Source organism: Pollicipes pollicipes, unplaced genomic scaffold, assembly GCF_011947565.3.
Source record: "Pollicipes pollicipes isolate AB1234 unplaced genomic scaffold, Ppol_2.1 Scaffold_3447;HRSCAF=4054_pilon_pilon_pilon, whole genome shotgun sequence".
NCBI classification, from domain to species: domain Eukaryota; kingdom Metazoa; phylum Arthropoda; class Thecostraca; order Pollicipedomorpha; family Pollicipedidae; genus Pollicipes; species Pollicipes pollicipes.
In genome coordinates, this window is record NW_023596297.1 from 43,788,925 (window position 1) to 43,806,942 (window position 18,018).

Genomic DNA, 18,018 nt, shown 5'->3' on the forward strand with positions numbered 1-18,018 from the left:
ATGTTCCTTGATTGCACCTGAGTCAGGAGCGTCGCTGATCGGGTTATTGGCTGGCAGCTTCCCATTTGATAGATGAACGCTGCACGGTTGTGGTCCGACTGTCTGTATGCCGAGACAAAGACGAGAGCGTGCTCATGTGCCGCTTGACCATTGCAAAAGGTGTGACGAAGTTCCCAACTGTGACGCCTTCAGACACGAAAAAGGATGGAGAAATATGCATTTATTTTTTACAGCTACTAGGAATACGTAGTGAAACGCGCGTCACTGCACACGACCGATGGAGATGAAAGTACCGATACTTGTGGCGATCAAAACGTATCTAAATACCATCTTAAACATGTGAAGCGAAGTCTCCTGCGACAATACTTCACAACAAACGCCATCATCCCACGCCAAACATCTGACTGTTCTAACGCTGAATGCAGTGCAAGGCAGTACATCTTCCACCTGCACGCTCTACAGCTACACAAAGTCACATCTGGGCCAGTGACGCCACGTTCCCCGCCGGCCTATGTGCTGCACCTCTATTGCCGACTTCATGGTGGGATTCACAGCCGTGGCCTGTTTTGTGCTTGGATATCCATTGGATCGTACATGACCCGGAACTGCAGACTGATTCTTTCCTCCTTAGCGAGAGGATCCTTAGGAACCTGAAAGCGTCACAAAAAGCTGGTCACTTTTAGCAAACAATCTAAACACAATTTACAACAGAGTGCTCCGAATCACATTTATTGACAGCCCGCAAAGGAGGACTCCTGTGCTGCATGGCAAACAGCTGAGAAGCCCCGTGCAGGCGCCCTGGGGCACCGGGCCCGTCCGGAGACGGGCCAGAGGGGCCGGCGCTGTCTCACCCACCTGATGAACCCAGTCTTCCTGAGTATTGCCTTCCATCAGCAGTAACGCTACCAGGGAACAGCGGAAACCGCAGGAACCTGGTGCCACCGCCACTCTTCTGGCGCAGCTCAAAATTCCGGACAGCACCTGGCGTGCACACAGAACCGGACATCACTTCGAGTCCGGGGCTTACGCGCATCGTCGGGCTGAAAGAAAGGGGTACAACATCCATCCCGGGCCGTAATTCCCAGGGTTCATCGGTAGACAAATGTTATCAGGCACTTTGGAGTCCCCGATAGCCTAGATAAATGAAGATGGAGTAAGATGGAGTAAGATGGAGTATGATGGAGTAAGATGGAGTAGATGGAGTAAAGATGGAGTAAGATGGAGCAGAGATAAATGGAGTAACGTCACGGCGATGTTCACCCTCGTTATTGCTAGTCGAAGACGGACGGAGTTTCCGTAGAAGATTTGTGGCATTAAATGTGTCGTACACGTTTGTAACGACAGGCTTCCGAACACAACAGCGCTCTGACATTCTGTTTCCCCTGTGAAAACAACAACAAAGCTGTGGCATCTTCTGCGGGCAAGTCCACCGGTCTTCAACCACTTCTCACGAAGGTGAACATCGCCGTGACATTATGAGCCTCGCGCCATTCCAAAGTCTCTGATAGTATTTGTCTACCGATGAGCCGTACGGATAACGGTCCGGGACGGATATTATTCCGAAAGACTGCATCGACGATAGAGTCCAAAGCCTGAGCACAGGCCGTGACTGGCTGACCAACGATTATTCCATGCATGGGCTTTACCGGTTTTTTCGCATGGTAGGACGGGAATAAATGGGAAGCAAACGAAGAAAAAACATCGCGCCCGGAAAACTTTGTAACTAACGGCGTACCCTTCAATGCAACCATTGCTTGCAGCAGTATCGTGGCATTCGACGCACAGGCACGCAAGTATTATACATTCCATAAAATAAGAGATAGAATTACCAAATTACACCAGATTCGGTGATTTTCCGATGCTGACACTAGTTATATGGACAACATGGCTTTCGAAACCAGCAAAAAGTGCCGAGAGCAACTCTGGGTATTACACCCACAGCCCCCGGGAGCGCTGGACTCACGCTGTTGGCGGGGATACAGCGATCGAGCTCAAATTAGAACAAAAGATATGAGACTTCTAACGAATGCGTGATACTGCAGACGGTCGTGGATTTCGTCCCGTCATCAAAAAGCTCATCCTGCCCAACAGCTGACAGCACGGTCTGACAAACGTGTCCCAGTCGCTGCCTGCTCCGGTTTCCGCCCGCAGCAGTTCTGCCCGCCGCTCTGCCGTGTCCGTGCGATGTTGACGGATATCGCTGTCGAGCCCGCGCCGCAGAACCCACCGAGAGAGACGATGGCGATGGCCGGCTGTCGGCCCAGCGTCGGCTGGTCGTGAGTGTGCCACGGCTCGTGGTCGTGCCCGCTCCGGAATAGGCTCAGGTGGCAGCTGTTGAACTCCTGACCCGTGAGCTGCATCAGCCTGGGGGAAAGATGTAACACTCACATGGCAGCTGTTGAACTCCTCGCCCGAGAACACTCATCCAACACACGCGCGCCACACATACGTCAGCTGGTGGACCCTGATGCCCCAGCTGGATGAGTCTGCGAGATGGAACATTCGCGTGGAGGTTGCTGGATTCCTGACCCATGAACTGAAGCAGCATAGGAAGGGACAGCACAGGATGAACTCAGCTACGTTTGGATGAAGCACAATGTGATATGGCGGCTCCGAGCGGAGAGCTTCGACCGACGACGCTCTCATAAATCGATGTCAATAAGACCAACGTGTCATGACACCCCACGGACAACCGCTCTACCAAACCACGCCATCATAACGACTCGCTCGCACTGAATAGTTCGCCGCCAGCCTGACTAGTCTGACCGGTCTGACCCCGGCTCTCAGGCGGGGACCCGGGGCTTTCACAAGACGCAGGCGGCGCTGCCACGACAGCAGCCCACTGACCTCTGCAGCAGGTCGAGCAGCTCTGGCGCCCAGCTATCATTGGCGGGCATCATGAGGCCGGACTCCTCCAGACTGCACGGACCGAACCAGGCCACCAGCCGCTTCAGCGCCACGAACCGGCCGTCGGGCGCCACCTGGCGCGTCTGGTGCCACTTGACGTAGCGGCGCAGCGTATGGAACATGCGCTGCGGGACCGGCGGCGTGCGGCTCGGGTTAGACGAGGCACCGGTGGCGCACGGCTCGGGTTAGACGAGGCACCGGTGGCGCACGGCTCGGGTTAGACGAGGCACCGGTGGCGCACGGCTCGGGTTAGACGAGGCACCGGTGGCGCGCGGCCCGGGTTAGACGAGGCACCGGTCGCGCACGGCTCGGGTTAGACGAGGCACCGGTGGCGCACGGCTCGGGTTAGACGAGGCACCGGTCGCGCACGGCTCGGGTTAGACGCGAGTTAGACGAGGCACCGGTCGCGCACGGCTCGGGTTAGACGAGGCACCGGTGGCGCACGGCTCGGGTTAGACGAGGCACCGGTCGCGCACGGCTCGGGTTAGACGAGGCATCGGTGGCGCACGGTTCGGGTTAAACGAGGCACCGGTGGCGGCTCGGCTTGCGCCAGTCAGGGGGATGGAGGCGGCAATCCCAGGCCATTCATAGCAATGGGAGCGGGATCTCGGGTTAGACAAGGGGCCGGAGGCGGACACATCAGGTGAGACAAGTGAACAAGGGCGATCATCTCAAGCCAATCATGGCAGCGGCCATCTCACGTTAGTCGAGGGAGCGGCGGATCAGGCCATCGGGCACGTTAGTCGGGGGACCGGCGGATCAGGCACACCGGGCACGTTAGTCGAGGGACCAGCGGATCAGACACACCGGGTACGTTAGTCGAGGGACCGGCGGATAAGGCCATCGGACACGTTAGTCGAGGGACCGGCGGATCAGGCACACCGGGCACGTTAGTCGAGGGACCAGCGGATCAGGCACACAGGGCACGTTAGTCGAGGGACCGGCGGATCAGGCACACCGAGCACGTTAGTCGAGGGACCAGCGGATCAGGCACACCGGGCATGTTAGTCGAAGGACCGGTAGCTGACCCCTCAGACGACGGACCAGGATCAACAGCTCAGATCGGCTATTGGCTGGCGGGGGGGGGGGGAGGGTTGGCAGTGAGCCCTTCCAAAACTGTGTATCTTTTTAAAACTTATGCAGGCCGCTGTCACGTGCAACTAGACATCGCACCTCTGAGCAGTTCTCAGCAACAAGTAGCACAGTTACTTTAAGACGCATGATGCAACGTTTTCAAAGAACTTGTATGCAACCTATCAAATCAAGGGTGTTTTTCCTGCAGCCTTGTAAGGAGTCAAACTTTACGCCTCCCCATTTGGTTAAGACCGGGAACGTGGGTTTTGAGAGCTGACAAAGACCAACACGACGCGGGGGTGAATCTGGGCCAAGGCCTGAGTAACCTGGGCCGCGACAATGTGGAGCCATCCCGATTTGCCTGCGAAAAGAACGGACAATCGTGCCCCACGACCGTGTACCGCTCAGTGCAGCATGTCACGAGCGTTTGGGAGCCGGCCATGCAGCTGCCAGTTTACAGTTCTTCGAGAATTGACGTTGGATCATGCCAACCAGGGCATATAGACAAAGAACAGAGTGCATTGTGTACGGGACTGTAACACCTCGAATCAGCTAGCTAACCTCTACCCTAGACCAGGAACACGAGTAATCGATAAGGAAGCGACGAATGAAACGTTCTAAAAACCAGTTCTGAGTGGCAGTCACTTGGCTTACGCAGGGAGCAATTGGACCACCAAAATCATACAGGGATGTTGTCGGATCAGCCGTGACCATGCCCTCACAAAAATTTGTTTTCTCGATACCGCTCTCACAGTAGATGCACAAGTAAAAAGATAAAAATTAACTCACTCCGTCAGCTAACATGGGCAGGGCTTCCAACAGCCCTTTCCGGCAACGTTATTTGAAATAGGTACGTGAATAAATGCGCCAATAGATGTGAACGAATACGTGTGAGGATTCCTGAATTTCTGCGACGTTTGACGTCCAAAAATCAAAATTTTGCAAAGGTTGTCGAAGTAACTTTGTCTCTCCTGTAAGATAGCCGTGACCAGTGAGTCCGTTATGAGGTCCCCACCACAGCCCGCCCACTTACGCGCCCTTAAACGAACGGCCATGGCCATTGGCGCCCGACCCGTCACGCAATCGGTTGTGCTAGGGACAACATAACACGCTGGGCGCAGGATGTTCTCATTCTCAAGTCCGAAACACCGCCCTCGCACCTCTCCCCCTCCCCCTGTCCTCCCCACACACCCACGCGTGCCGGAAGGCGCGGACGCGGGCGCGGGCGCAGCGCTCACCTGGACACCGCAGTCGTTCATGAAGCGGGGCCAGTACCGAATCAGCGACACACCGCCGTCCGTCTCGGAGAGGCCACAGCTCGCCGCCCTCGCGCACCAGCCACTCAGGCACGTTCACACACGAGGCGCCCGTCTCCTGCGCTGGCGGTGGCGGCGGTGGTGGCGGCCGCAAGCGCGCCAACTGGACGCGCCGGGCGACGGTCAGCACGCGGCCACGCGAACACCTCACGCCAGGTGACACGTTCAAGGCGCGTCGAGCGATTGCGCTGGGTATGGCGTTTGTTGGTCGCATTATCACCAGCGGTTCGCAATATGGGTCAAAGACTGAGATCTGAGCCCACCTCACGCTGCGCGGCCGTCTGACATCACGCACAGCTGGCACCGGCGAGCCGGAGAGCCGCCGTGGACGGCAACACGGCGTGATGGTGAGCGGTGGTCAGCAACGGGATCGGCGATCAGTGCCTGGGTCGACGGTCAGACCCAGGTCGCGTGTCAGTACCCCCCGGTTATCAGTGAGTGCCCGGGCGTCGGCCTGTATCCGGGTAGCCGGTGAGTACCTCAGCCATCAGTCGGTGCCAGGGTCGTCAGTCCGTACCTGGGGCGGTCGCCGGGGCTCCTGCCGGCCAGGCGCCTCGGTCGGCTGCAGCACCAGCGGCTGCATCAGCGGCCGCAGAGGCGGCGCCTGAGGCGGGATCACGTACCGCGGCACTCTGCCAACGGATCCGGGGACTGGTGACCAACAGCCGGGCCACAGAGGACTGGTGACCAACAGCCGGGCCACAGAGGACTGGTGACCAACAGCCGGGCCACAGAGGACTGATGACCAACAGCCGGGCCACAGACGGGGACTGATGACCAACAGCCGGGCCACAGAGGACTGATGACCAACAGCCGGGTCACAGACGGGGACTGATGACCAACAGCCGGGTCACAGACGGGGACTGATGACCAACAGCCGGGTCACAGACGGGGACTGATGACCAACGGCCGGGTCACAGACGGGGACTGATGACCAACAGCCGGGTCACAGACGGGGGACTGATGACCAACAGCTGGGTCACAGACGGGGACTGATGACCAACAGCTGGGTCACAGACGGGGACTGATGACCAACGGCCGGGTCACAGACGGGGACTGATGACCAACAGCCGGGTCACAGACGGGGACTGATGACCAACGGCCGGGTCACAGACGGGGACTGATGACCAACAGCCGGGTCACAGACGGGGACTGATGACCAACAGCCGGGTCACAGACGGGGACTGATGACCAACAGCCGGGTCACAGACGGGGACTGATGACCAACAGCCGGGTCACAGACGGGGACTGATGACCAACGGCCGGGTCACAGACGGGGACTGATGACCAACAGCCGGGTCACAGACGGGACTGATGACCAACAGCCGGGTCACAGACGGGGACTGATGACCAACAGCCGGGTCACAGACGGGACTGATGACCAACAGCCGGGTCACAGACGGGGACTGATGACCAACGGCCGGGGTCACAGACGGGGACTGATGACCAACAGCCGGGTCACAGACGGGGACTGATGACCAACAGCCGGGTCACAGACGGGGACTGATGACCAACGGCCGGGTCACAGACGGGGACTGATGACCAACAGCCGGGTCACAGACGGGGACTGATGACCAACAGCCAGGTCACAGACGGGGACTGATGACCAACAGCCAGGTCACAGACGGGGACTGATGACCAACAGCCGGGTCACAGACGGGGACTGATGACCAACGGCCGGGTCACAGAGAAGGACTAATGATCAACAGGTGGGTCACAGAGGACTGGCGACCAACAGCTGAGTCACAGAGGGAGACTGGTGACGGATCCGGATGCCAACGGATCCGGGGACTGGTGACCAACAGCCGGGTCACAGAGGACTGGTGACCAACAGCCGGGTCACAGAGGGGGGACTGGTGACCAACAGCCGGGTCACAGAGGGGGGACTGCTAACCAGACGACTCACGGAGCAGCCGCAGTGGCACCGTAACCTGGTACATCGACGCAGGCCAAGTCCCGAGCCAATAGCAAACACCAGAGGGAGGACGTGAGTGGCCGCCACGATAACAGACAAGGTATTCAAAACATAACAGGAGCTAAGCAAACGACCAGAAAACCACTTGAAACTGTCAGTTTGTGACTCCGGAGCACGACAGCACTGCAATACACATCGCCTTCCGCACGTTTTCAATCTCTAAATAGCCACCGCTCTGGCCCGTTGGCACGCTCTCCGTGGGCCGTGGAGACCCGCCCGACCGCTCTCCGTGGGCCGTCGGGACCCGGCCAGCCGCTCTCCCTGGGTCGCGGGATCCGCCCGACCGCTCTCCGTGGGTCGCGGGATCCGCCCGGCCGCTCTCCGTGGGTCGTTGAGGCCCAGCCGGCCGCTCTCCGTGGGTCGTGGGGACCCGTCCGACCGTTCTCCGTGGGCCGTCGGGACCCGGCCGGCCGCTCTCCGTGGGTCGTGGGGGCCCGCCCGACCGCTCTTCGTGGGCCGTCGGGACCCGGCCGGCCGCTCTCCGTGGGTCGTCGGGACCCGCCCGGCCGCTCTCCGTGGGCCGTCGGGACCCGCCCGGCCGCTCTCCGTGGGTCGTCGGGACCCGCCCGGCCGCTCTCCGTGGGTCGTCGGGATCCGGCCGGCCGCTCTCCGTGGGTCGTCGGACCCGCCCGGCCGCTCTCCGTGGGTCGTCGGGACCCGCCCGGCCGCTCTCCGTGGGCCGTCGGGACCCGGCCGGCCGCTCTCCGTGGGTCGTCGGGACCCGCCCGGCCGCTCTCCGTGGGTCGTCGGGACCCGGCCGGCCGCTCTCCGTGGGTCGTCGGGACCCGGCCGGCCGCTCACCGTCGTCCGTCCTTGGTGACGATGTGTGGCGTCTGGCCGTCGTCGGGCCGCGGCCGCTTGGCCGGCGGCGGCGGCGGCGGCCCGCTCAGCGCCTCCTCGTCAGACGACACGGGATCGAGCAGCGTGGTCGGGTAGCCGCCGGCCTCGCGCGCGTCGTAGTCGCGGTAGCCCTGCTCCTGGAACCACTTGTACTGCGGGTCTTTGCCGTACCTGCGGCGGCACGTGACACGGTCAGGGTCGGCGACTGGGCCTGGGGTGCAATGTGACGGACACGGCGCAGAGCAACGCCGGGCGGCACGCACTGTCACGGCCATTTCAGCGGAACAGGCGGTCCACTGGCAGCACCCTCACCACACCGGCTCGCCGTTCACAGCCGACAGATAGCTCCATCGATCATGGCAACAAGTACAGGAACGCTGGCGCCGCCAGACGTGCCGATCCGGGCGCACGACTGACCCGCAGGCGTCCGTCTTCATGGTGAGGTCCCAGGTGGGGGCACCTGGCCGTAGGAGGACGGCTGAAGCGCTGCCGGCGCCGGCGGCCGCTGGCCAGCCGGCGTCTGCGGCTCGGAGCCGTCCCAGCCGCACTTCGGACAGCACTGGGCGGCGCCGGACGCGGCCGCTGCAGGAGCATGTGGACGCCTCAAGACCACTGACCAACGGAGCACTGCCCCCCCCCCCCCCTGCGCAGCGATGACAGGCGTTTTTAAGTTGTGCTCCAATTTTCATCACTTTTTGAAGAGGTCTGCACGGCGTCGAGCAACACTTGAAGGTTTTTTTTACTGCAGGAACTCCAAAACGCTGCTAGATACCTTGCACTGCATCAAACACGGCAGCCTGGCGTAAGCTACCTATCTTGTCTCTTGGTCACGCCGGAAAACGCTGATTACATTCAGAACAAAACAGACGGGAGTCAGACACCCCCGCAAGCCAACCGTGTGTTACCGTCGACCACCCCTCACCACCAGCCAGATTCCACCAAAAGGCCTATCGAGCACGTGCAAAGAAGGCGGCTACACGGCTGAGACGGCGCACCGCCAGTGGCTGGCGCCGCCGGACCAGCACACACCCACCGGGCGGCGTGACGGCACCATTCGGCAGCGGTGGCGGCGGCGTCGGCTCCATCTCGACCTTCCGCCGCCGCTTGGCGACGGGCCGGCCGGCCGCGCCCCCAGCGTCCTCCTGCTCCGGCTCCTGCTCCTGCGCGTCCTGTCCCTGCTGGCGCGCCTGCTTGCGCTCGGTGGCGGCCAGCACGCGCTCGGCCGTCTCCAGTTCGTCCTCGGCCTCGCGCAGCTGGCGCAACGAGCCGAACTCCTCGAAGAACTCCACCTTCTTGCGCCGGAAACCGAGCTTGTCACGCGCCGACACGTCCTTGCTGTTGAGTGCCAGCGTCAGCGCCGCCGTCACGCCCCTGGCGGAGAAAATACCAACCAGGCACTGCCACAGCCCACCTTTGACTACCACACAAGAGGTGGTGGACTTCACGACGGTTCGCCACACAACCACGACGAAAATGTACACGCAAACGCAGACTTCAGGGAACTCAGCAACCCAACAGGTTCAGTTTTCTAGCCAGAAAAGGTCCTAGTTCGGCGTAACACAAGCGGAGGCAGCGGCGCGCCGGCGCCTCTGACGCCCCCTGCCCGGCCGAGAGCGACAGAGACTCACCTCACGTCCACCGGGTGGCGCTGGTAGCACACGTCCAGGATGTGCAGGTACAGACGCGGGTTGGAGCGGTCCCGCTTGACGGCCGTCCGCAGAATTCCCAGAGCCTTGTCCGGCTTGTTCAGAATCTGCCAACAACACCACTACGCTGCTCATATGGGATAGGAATTCCCAGAGCCTTGCCCGGCTTGTTCAGAATCTGCCAACAACACCACTACGCTGCTCATACGGGATAGGAATTCTCAGAGCCTTTTCCGGCTTGTTCAGAATCTGCTAACAACACCACTACGCTGCTCATACGGGATGGGAATTCTCAGAGCCTTGTCCGGCTTGTTCAGAATTTGCCGGCAACACCACTGCGCTGCTGAAACGGGCCAGGAAATAACAGAAACGACCCGTGTGTGCCATGAATCTGTGTGGGAGGTTCGGATATGTTTCAGGCTATTACAGCCAACCACAGCTGGTGAAGAACGATTCAGCGCACGCCCGTTTGCCTATAAAACTGGTACTTGAGGGTGCCCGCGTGCTGCCATTGTACACCCACGGGCGCAAGAAATCCTTCACCAAGTTTTAACACGACACACAGGCGGCAGCACATCACACGTAACCCATGCAATGCCAGCCGATCGTGTGCTGTAGTAAACCGTGAATTCCGCACCGCATGAAACAAAACTGACTGATGATGTCTGGTTTAATATGTTTCAGCGTTCCTCAGCTTCATCAAAATGATGCTCTGCAGACGCCCAAATGAATGTAAGGATAGCATGGAATGCACAGACCACGTTAGACGGCGTTTGTTGCGTACTTTCCTTTAATCAGCCGGGTAGCATAAGCCAGTTTGAACGAATAATTTGATTCGGCGTCTGGGCAAAGGAGACCTCGGAGGCATCCGGTCGTGCCGTACAGAGCTGAGACCAGGCCGCGCTGGCTGGTCCAGTCCGCGCGGCAGCCGGCTAGACTCAGTAGGTCAGCGAGTGGCCACACACGTTCTGAAACCCGAGCCCAGCACAGCTGGACTCCCGCACCACTGGCGCCCCAACACGACGCCGGTCCCTTCAAACACGTCTGTGTAAGCACACTACGTAAACGGAGAAATGCTCACAGTGGCCTTCCCCGCCCAACAGGAACACCCCACGTCACCGTTATATCACAACTGGCCCTGGATCTTTGGCTAGCGCAGGCCCCATCTCATGCCGGCGCTATATCACAACTGGCCCCGGATCTTTGGCTAGCGCAGACCCCATCTCAGGCCGGCGCTCCCAGCGTTCCGGCTGGCAGTCAGTGCCTTCAGTGGGCTTTCCGAGCGGGTGGCGCATCCCACCAACCTTGAAGCAGAAGCGGGCGTGCTTCATGGCCCACCACGTGGCGAGGTGGGCGGGCGCGGCGTCGGCGGCCGCCTGGTACAGCCGGCTGCACTCGTCCGGCCGGCCGCGGCGCCGCTCCAGCCCGATCAGCAGCAGCCGCGGCCGCACCGCTGTCGGGAAGCTGGCCACCACCTGGCCCAGCAGCTGCAGCGCCGTGCCCACGTTGCCTGCTGGCCGACAGCGGGTCAGCGGGCGGTGGGAGCGGCCGGGGCGGCAGGCGGAGCGGAGAGACGGAGACACGCAGGCAGCGGTAACGCCGCGCCCGCGGAGTGCTTGGGCCAACGGACGGCCCGGCCGGCGGAGCTTCAGCCGGTGGGCACTCGAGGGCGTACAGCAAGCCGGGTTCGTCCGGAATGAGGAGATGCGATCAGTTAAACATGGTTTAAGCCTTTGGTTGCCGTTCCCAGTCGAGAGTAACTTGTTTTGAGCATGCGGCTCTAGAAACAGACGCAAACGTGATGACCTTTGAGCTCTAACAAGGCGTGATGTATCCAACGTGTTGTTTAACGAGAAAAGTGAACATGGTTAGCACACTTATTAAAATTTCAAGCAATATCCTTCCTTTGAAACCGCGGTTCCTAAAGCGGCACAGAAGTTGTGAGGCGGCCGCATTTCATCCGTTCAGCAATGTTTTAGCTCCCAAATCATGTTTCCGGCACCGCACCGCGTCGCCCTCCGGCCGGGCCGGTCCAAGCACTCAGCCACCGAGTGGGCAGGCGCAGAGTTACGGCGGCGGCCGGCGGCATATACACACCACTCGCGTCACCAGCGGTACACACACGTCACACACACTACGCTCCGGCGAGCCGGCGACGGCGGCTGAGCTCTGAAATCAGACCGCGGCGTTAGTGCTGGGCACACGCTGGCGGTGAAGTACGGCTCGGTGCGAGCGCTACAGAGAGGTCGGCCAATTCCCAGTCTATCCTGGCATGGTGAACTGAATACAACGTGTCACGAAGGCATTCGGTCAACTGGCCAAAAAACCGCAATATTCAGAGATCATTGGGGAGACGTGAGCACAGCAATGAGTTTGTTAAACGACAACTTCGGTCATTCTGTTCTGTGAGCATTTTTTAAAGTTTATCCTTGGATATGTCCATCCAGCCCAGCCTACGCGACACAAATTACGGGCACATGATGAAAGGCGTTACTATTCTGGCCATTTCGAGGTTAAACGCGATTGATTTGCTCTCAAAGCAATGGTATTCCGACGGAACACCGCAGCACGAGAGCCGACGGGCACTGGCGCAGTCCGCCGGCAGCGTCCGTGGTCAGCGCGCGCCGCGCCGGCGGCCGCTCGCTCACCGATGCTCTCCTCAAACGCCGCCCACTGCAGGCGAATATTGGGCCGCGTCGGGCAGTGCACCAGGCAGGCACGCTTGTACACCTCACGCACAGCGTCGGCTGGGTTGGCACGCGCCGCGTAGCCGGCCGCCACGTGCGACCGTTCCTCGGGAAGACGGCGCGACTCTGTTTCGTACTGGGCGCCGCCGCCGCCGGCCCGGTCGGCCTCCAGCAGGCGCCGCATGGCCGCATCATCAGCGGCCGACGGCGACGGCACCGACTGCAGCCGACGCTCCAGGTAGCGGGCATACTGCAGCCAGAACTCCTCATACTGGGCGCACGCGATCAGGCAGCGCTCGTACAACATGACCAGCGAGTCGTGGTCACCGTCGGCCGCTTCCAGCTCCAGGTAGTCGCGCCAGGCGCGCAGCTGACGCCGGTCCAGCGCGATCACGTGGAAGTAGGGCCGCTTAATCTGCCGAAGAACACAGTCCATCACGCGCAACGCACAGAACAGGGTCAGGCGCAAGCCGTGACAGGGCGGAGTGACGCCGAGACGGTCAGCGACAGACTGCCAGCGCCAGGAAAAATCGCCACGGCCAAGCAAATGGTCATCTGTTTGGATGCACGTGGATGCAAAGTGTGACATTCTTGGTGGACAGATAACTACCTTGACCATGGAAAACTATTGATACTGTTCAAGCGATTCGGTCACACAAACTGCCGCCATGACATCAGTCATACTGTTAATAACAGTGGGAGAGGCGAGCCTGCAAGGTGATTATCCCCCTTTTTCTTTGATAAATGCGCGCTTGACGTCGTTAGCCGCAGTGTCATTTACGCATCGCGGGACAAGGCCATCTAAATGTTCTAAATGACAGAGAAGCCCATACCATGGTGTAAACCATTCCATCACGCAGCGCTTCTATCAACCTAACTCAGCCAGCTCAGTGCAAAACCCTGCCCATACAACGATGAAACATTCTATTCCCCATTGATTTGTGCAGAAGCCTTCTACTGTGCCTTCTGCCAGCCGACAGCTATCACGTCACCCTGTCGGTAGATCTTATCGCCTTGGAGTTGAGGCCTCCTGGCCTACCTTTTCCTCCAACTTCCAGCGTTTCTCGGCCTTCTTCTCCGTTTTCTCGTGAATGGCGACCAAGGAGGCCACCAGTTTCTCCTTGATAGCACTGACAAGCTTCACCTCGGGCTGCCGGATCTAACGGTATGGAAGGAGCGTCCAGTTACGTTCGTCTGGTCAACCAACCACAACGTAATACAGAGACGCCGTGGTGCACAAGACCTTCGTCTGGCTGCGGATCAGAGCCTGAGTATCTGTTGGCTCACCATTAGCCTGTTTACCAACCACTGCAAACGCCCCGGCCATTGGCGTCACCAAACCACGGTAAATGCAGGACCAGCGAGATCTCTAGGGTGAGATAAGACGAGACTCACGCCAGGAAAATGACGTCAGTACCCCCGCCTCCCAGCGTATTGGCCGCCCGTCGCCCGCCTACCGTGATCACCTTGGCAGGGTCGGCGAGCGGAGAGGCGGACTCCTCACGGTACGTCACGCCCAGCTCGAGACAGCACGCGCGACGCAGCGCCACGTACTCTTCACGCTCCAGGATGTCACGCGGGTGATGGTCCCGCACGTGCTGCAGGAAACTGGCGGCACAGGTGGACGGAGCGGCCTCGACAACGAGCACCGAGCACACAGGCGCAGGTGCTTCCATCTCCCATCTCTCATCTCCCTCCTCACTGCAGTCTGTACCCAGCCACGGTTTGGGGCCGACAATTCGCGGGTCTAGCCCTCTGCTTCGTCCCATGTCTAGAGGAGCACAGAATACACTCGCCTTTTGCAATTTTCACGGCAAATTTTCAAATGCCGGCCTGACACGACTGTAAGCGTGCAATTATTTTTTGCTCCCAAGGCAAAATTAGGCACCAGGTCTGTATGGAACAGGCCTCACGTTGCAACGAATGCACGCATTAATGTGTGCTTAAAAAAGAAAGAAGACAGTTTAGTTAAAAAAGGTTCTGAATTCGTAACTTAAGGGAAAATATGTCGTACATGAGCTACTTACTCGTCCCAGTGTCGGTTGTACAAGCGAGTGGGTATTTTCAGTAGGCGCCGGTAGATGGCGGTGACGTTGCTCATGGCCCCATGAGTGGATTCCCACTGGATAAAGCATTCCCAGAGGGCGTCGGACCTGAACTGGGCGCCGGCACATCGGACGGCCCGCTCACAAATGCTGCCGGCACATGTCAGACGTGTGAACGGACCGACGGACAACCAATAGCTGAGCGGCGTGGCAACATATGACGTCAGTTGCAGTCGGGTGTGAGGACCAATAGCTGGGCAGCGTGGCACCACATGACGTCGGTTGCAGTCGGGTGTGAGGACCAATAGCTGGGCAGCGTGGCACCACATGACGTCAGCTGCAGTCGGGCGTGTGGACCGACAGCTGGCCAGCGTGGCAACACAAGCGTTGCCCTTCCCCTTCTTGAAACATATTACACAATACATTGCGGTTAGTACAGTAAAGCATGCCAGACACGGCTGTTGGAATGCACCATCGTATCGCCATAGCCAGCAGCGGTCCAGGCGGTAGCCGGCGCCTCGGCCTCGGACACCACTCACGCTCGAGTCTGCTCCTCCGCTGTCTTCTGGCCCTTCACCGAGTCGCGAAACTGGTTCAGCAGGGCCATCCACAGCTCGATCGACAGCGGGATCGCCTTGACGGCTCGCTCTAGGATCTGCAGAGACCTGAAACCCGACCACGCCGCTTGAGGAGGTCCGAGGCCGAAACTGCGGTCATACAGTGCTCGCCTGCCCGCCTGCCCGCCTGTCTGCCTGTCTGCCTGTCTGCCTGTCTGCCTGTCTGCCTGTCTGCCTGTCTGCCTGTCTGCCCGTCTGCCCGTCTGCCAGAGACGATCGGGTGAAGTCACACAGGTCCACACACGGGGATCGCGCGGCGCCCGGCCCGTCGCCACGGAGCTCAGGCACTGGCTCACCTCTCAGTGTAGCCGCTCCGCTGCTCCAGGTCGGCGTACTTCTTCCAGTAGGCGTAACAGTACGGATACAGCGGCAGAAATGCGTTGTAAACGCCTCGGATGGCGTCCAGGTTGGTCTGAAACACCACGATCTTTTCAGTTCTCACGGTATGAAAGAGACACTGGCGCACGTGAATTCAAGCATGAGTTGGTTTGGATCTCCTCACAACAGCCCCACCCACCCACCCCCAAAAAACAGCGTAAGCCAATTTACGTCTTCTGAAACCCAGACCAAAAACCAAAACAAATGCAGGAAATTACAACTTACACGAATCCCTTAATTTATTCAATCTAATAATCGTGTTACATGTTGAATGTACCCTGGGTATCAACCGCCAGGAAACGATTTGCGGACGGAAAAATGCTTGGCAAAGAGCCCATCCAACAGAACAGGACGAGTGAAGATAAAACATATATGGTGGATGCATCTATCAAGCAGTGCAGTTAGAGTGAAACCATTTCAATCACACTTTATTCGGGATCGACCATCCAGACAACTCATTACATCTTTTATTCGAAAGGTTGGTAGCAATGACACGGTTGTAACACCGGGAAACCAGCACTTCACGCCCAATGTCTCCACCCTCCCCCCCCCCCTCCCCACACCCACCTGTTTCTCCAGTTTCTCCAGCCCTCTCCACACCCACCTGTTTCTCCACATGCTGCAGAAGGTAGGTCCAGCCGTTGAAGTCGTACGGGTTCTCGCGGACAAACTGCCAGTAGTGTTCGAGCATGCCGTCCGTCGGCCCGACACACTGCTCCGGCAACAAGTCTGCCGCGCACGCGATCCTCTCAGCGCGCGCCGGCCCGGCACCGCTGCCGCCGGCGGCATCCGCTGCCGTGGTGGGAAGTGACAGTGGCTCCGTGCCGGTCCCGCCGGCGGCATCCGCTGCCGTGGTGGGAAATGACAGTGGCTCCGTGCCGGTCCCGCCGGCGGCATCCGCTGCCGTGGTGGGAAGTGACAGTGGCTCCGTGTCAGTCCCGACGGCGGCATCCGCTGCCGTGGTGGGAGGTGGCAGTGGCTCCGTGCCGGTCCCGCCGGCGGCATCCGCTGCCGTGGTGGGAGGTGGCAGTGGCTCCGTGTCAGTCCCACCGGCGGCATCCGCTGCCGTGGTGGGAGGTGGCAGTGGCTCCGTGTCAGTCCCGACGGCGGCATCCGCTGCCGTGGTGGGAGGTGGCAGTGGCTCCGTGTCAGTCCCGCCGGCGGCACACGCGGCAGGTGCCGGTGACGGTGCAGGCCCTGGGACGGCAGGGGCGGCAGAGGGCGCCGAAGTCGAGGCCGCGTCAGCGACACCGCACCGCCCCTGAGCCCGGGCTTCAGCGGGGGGTTCAGCGGCCGGCGCCATTTCAGTGGTCACTGGAAAGTCACAGGCTTCATCCCCATCACCGTGGTTCGCCACAGGGTGGCGAGTCCGTACTGGGCAGGGAACTAGCGGGGCCTGGACAGCATCCAACCGCTGACTTAACACCGGAAACGGAGGGGCAAAGCTATCCTGTGTCTCCATAGCTCTCTCGCCCACCACGTGAGACACAGTCGCCTTGGTAGGCGCCCCGCGGTCTGTGAACTCGCCACCGGGCGGGGGCTGAGCATCCGCCGAGTCCGTGGCATGACTGGGCGCCGCGGAAGATGCGGCTGGCTCATCCTGCACACACGTGGCCGCCTCCTCCCCTCCGGCCGCCCGTGGCTGAGCCGCATCATCCGCAGAGTTCGCCAGCGACTCCCTGATCGCGCGCCGTTCCGTCACGGGACTGGCACCCGCTGCGGTCGGCCCACCGCCCTCCGCTGCAGACGTGTGGCTCGGCATGCTTCATGCAGCGGTGCCTCCCACCGGCCGGGAATCGGCACCTGGATCCAGTCCCGTCGCGCCCTCTGTCGCCTCCGTCGCGCCCTCTGTCGCGTCCGTCGCGCTCGTATCCGTCGCTGTCGCGTCCCCGCCGGCGGCAAACTCGGGCGGCTCGTACTGGTCCGGGTCGTCAAGGTCCGGCGGAAGCAGCGCCACCGGTTCTGGCAGCGGCGTGTCTACAGTTGGGTAGTCTCGCGGCAGCTCGGACACGTCCGCCGGTCGCAGCGGGCCGCCATACTCGGCTGGCAGCTCGGCGGCGGGCCCGGCCGACCCGGTCCCAGTCCCAGTCCCAGTCCCGGTCCCAGTCCCAGTCCCGTTCCCGTTCCCTTTCCCGTCCCCGCCAGGCCCGGTCGGCGCCGCCGTCTGCTCAGCCGGCTCCGGCACGTGTCCAGCGCCGTCTCCGTAGCCGTATGAAGAGCCGGGTGTCACGGTGGCCAGCACCACGTCCACGTCCTTGGGCGAAACGAACGAGGCCTCTAGATGCAGAAGACCTTGCACGGATAATGGTGGTTTCTCTTTCTTCCGATTCTTCCGTTTTGGGGGCATTTTTAGACTTTCCCACAGTGGCCTGAAACAGTGGGCAGTTCTGACATAAGCATATGGTGTCATTTGTAGTGTTGAAAGTGGATGAAATATGGCTTCAGTCCTTTTCATATTCATTTCATTTCTTGATACAAGTATGGTCCATGAGATAGTGATAAGCTGTTCACCTTGTAGAAACAAACATTATGC

General features: G+C 60.2%; 1 protein-coding gene across 1 annotated transcript; it reads right to left on the reverse strand.

Annotated features, from left to right (window-relative positions):
• Positions 1–236: 236 nt before the first annotated feature.
• LOC119092591 (pre-mRNA-processing factor 39-like) lies at positions 237–17,556 on the reverse strand. Its single transcript, XM_037215546.1, is given in 19 exon segments — positions 237–650; positions 856–900; positions 902–981; positions 2,228–2,364; positions 2,848–3,032; positions 5,220–5,307; positions 8,140–8,283; positions 8,573–8,598; positions 9,156–9,483; positions 9,741–9,865; positions 11,063–11,179; positions 11,940–11,952; positions 12,262–12,860; positions 13,485–13,604; positions 13,912–14,053; positions 14,473–14,640; positions 15,030–15,155; positions 15,404–15,519; positions 16,090–17,556. Coding segments are annotated over 19 exon segments (3,819 nt in total). The 5' UTR covers positions 17,248–17,556; the 3' UTR covers positions 237–548.
• Positions 17,557–18,018: the final 462 nt, after the last annotated feature.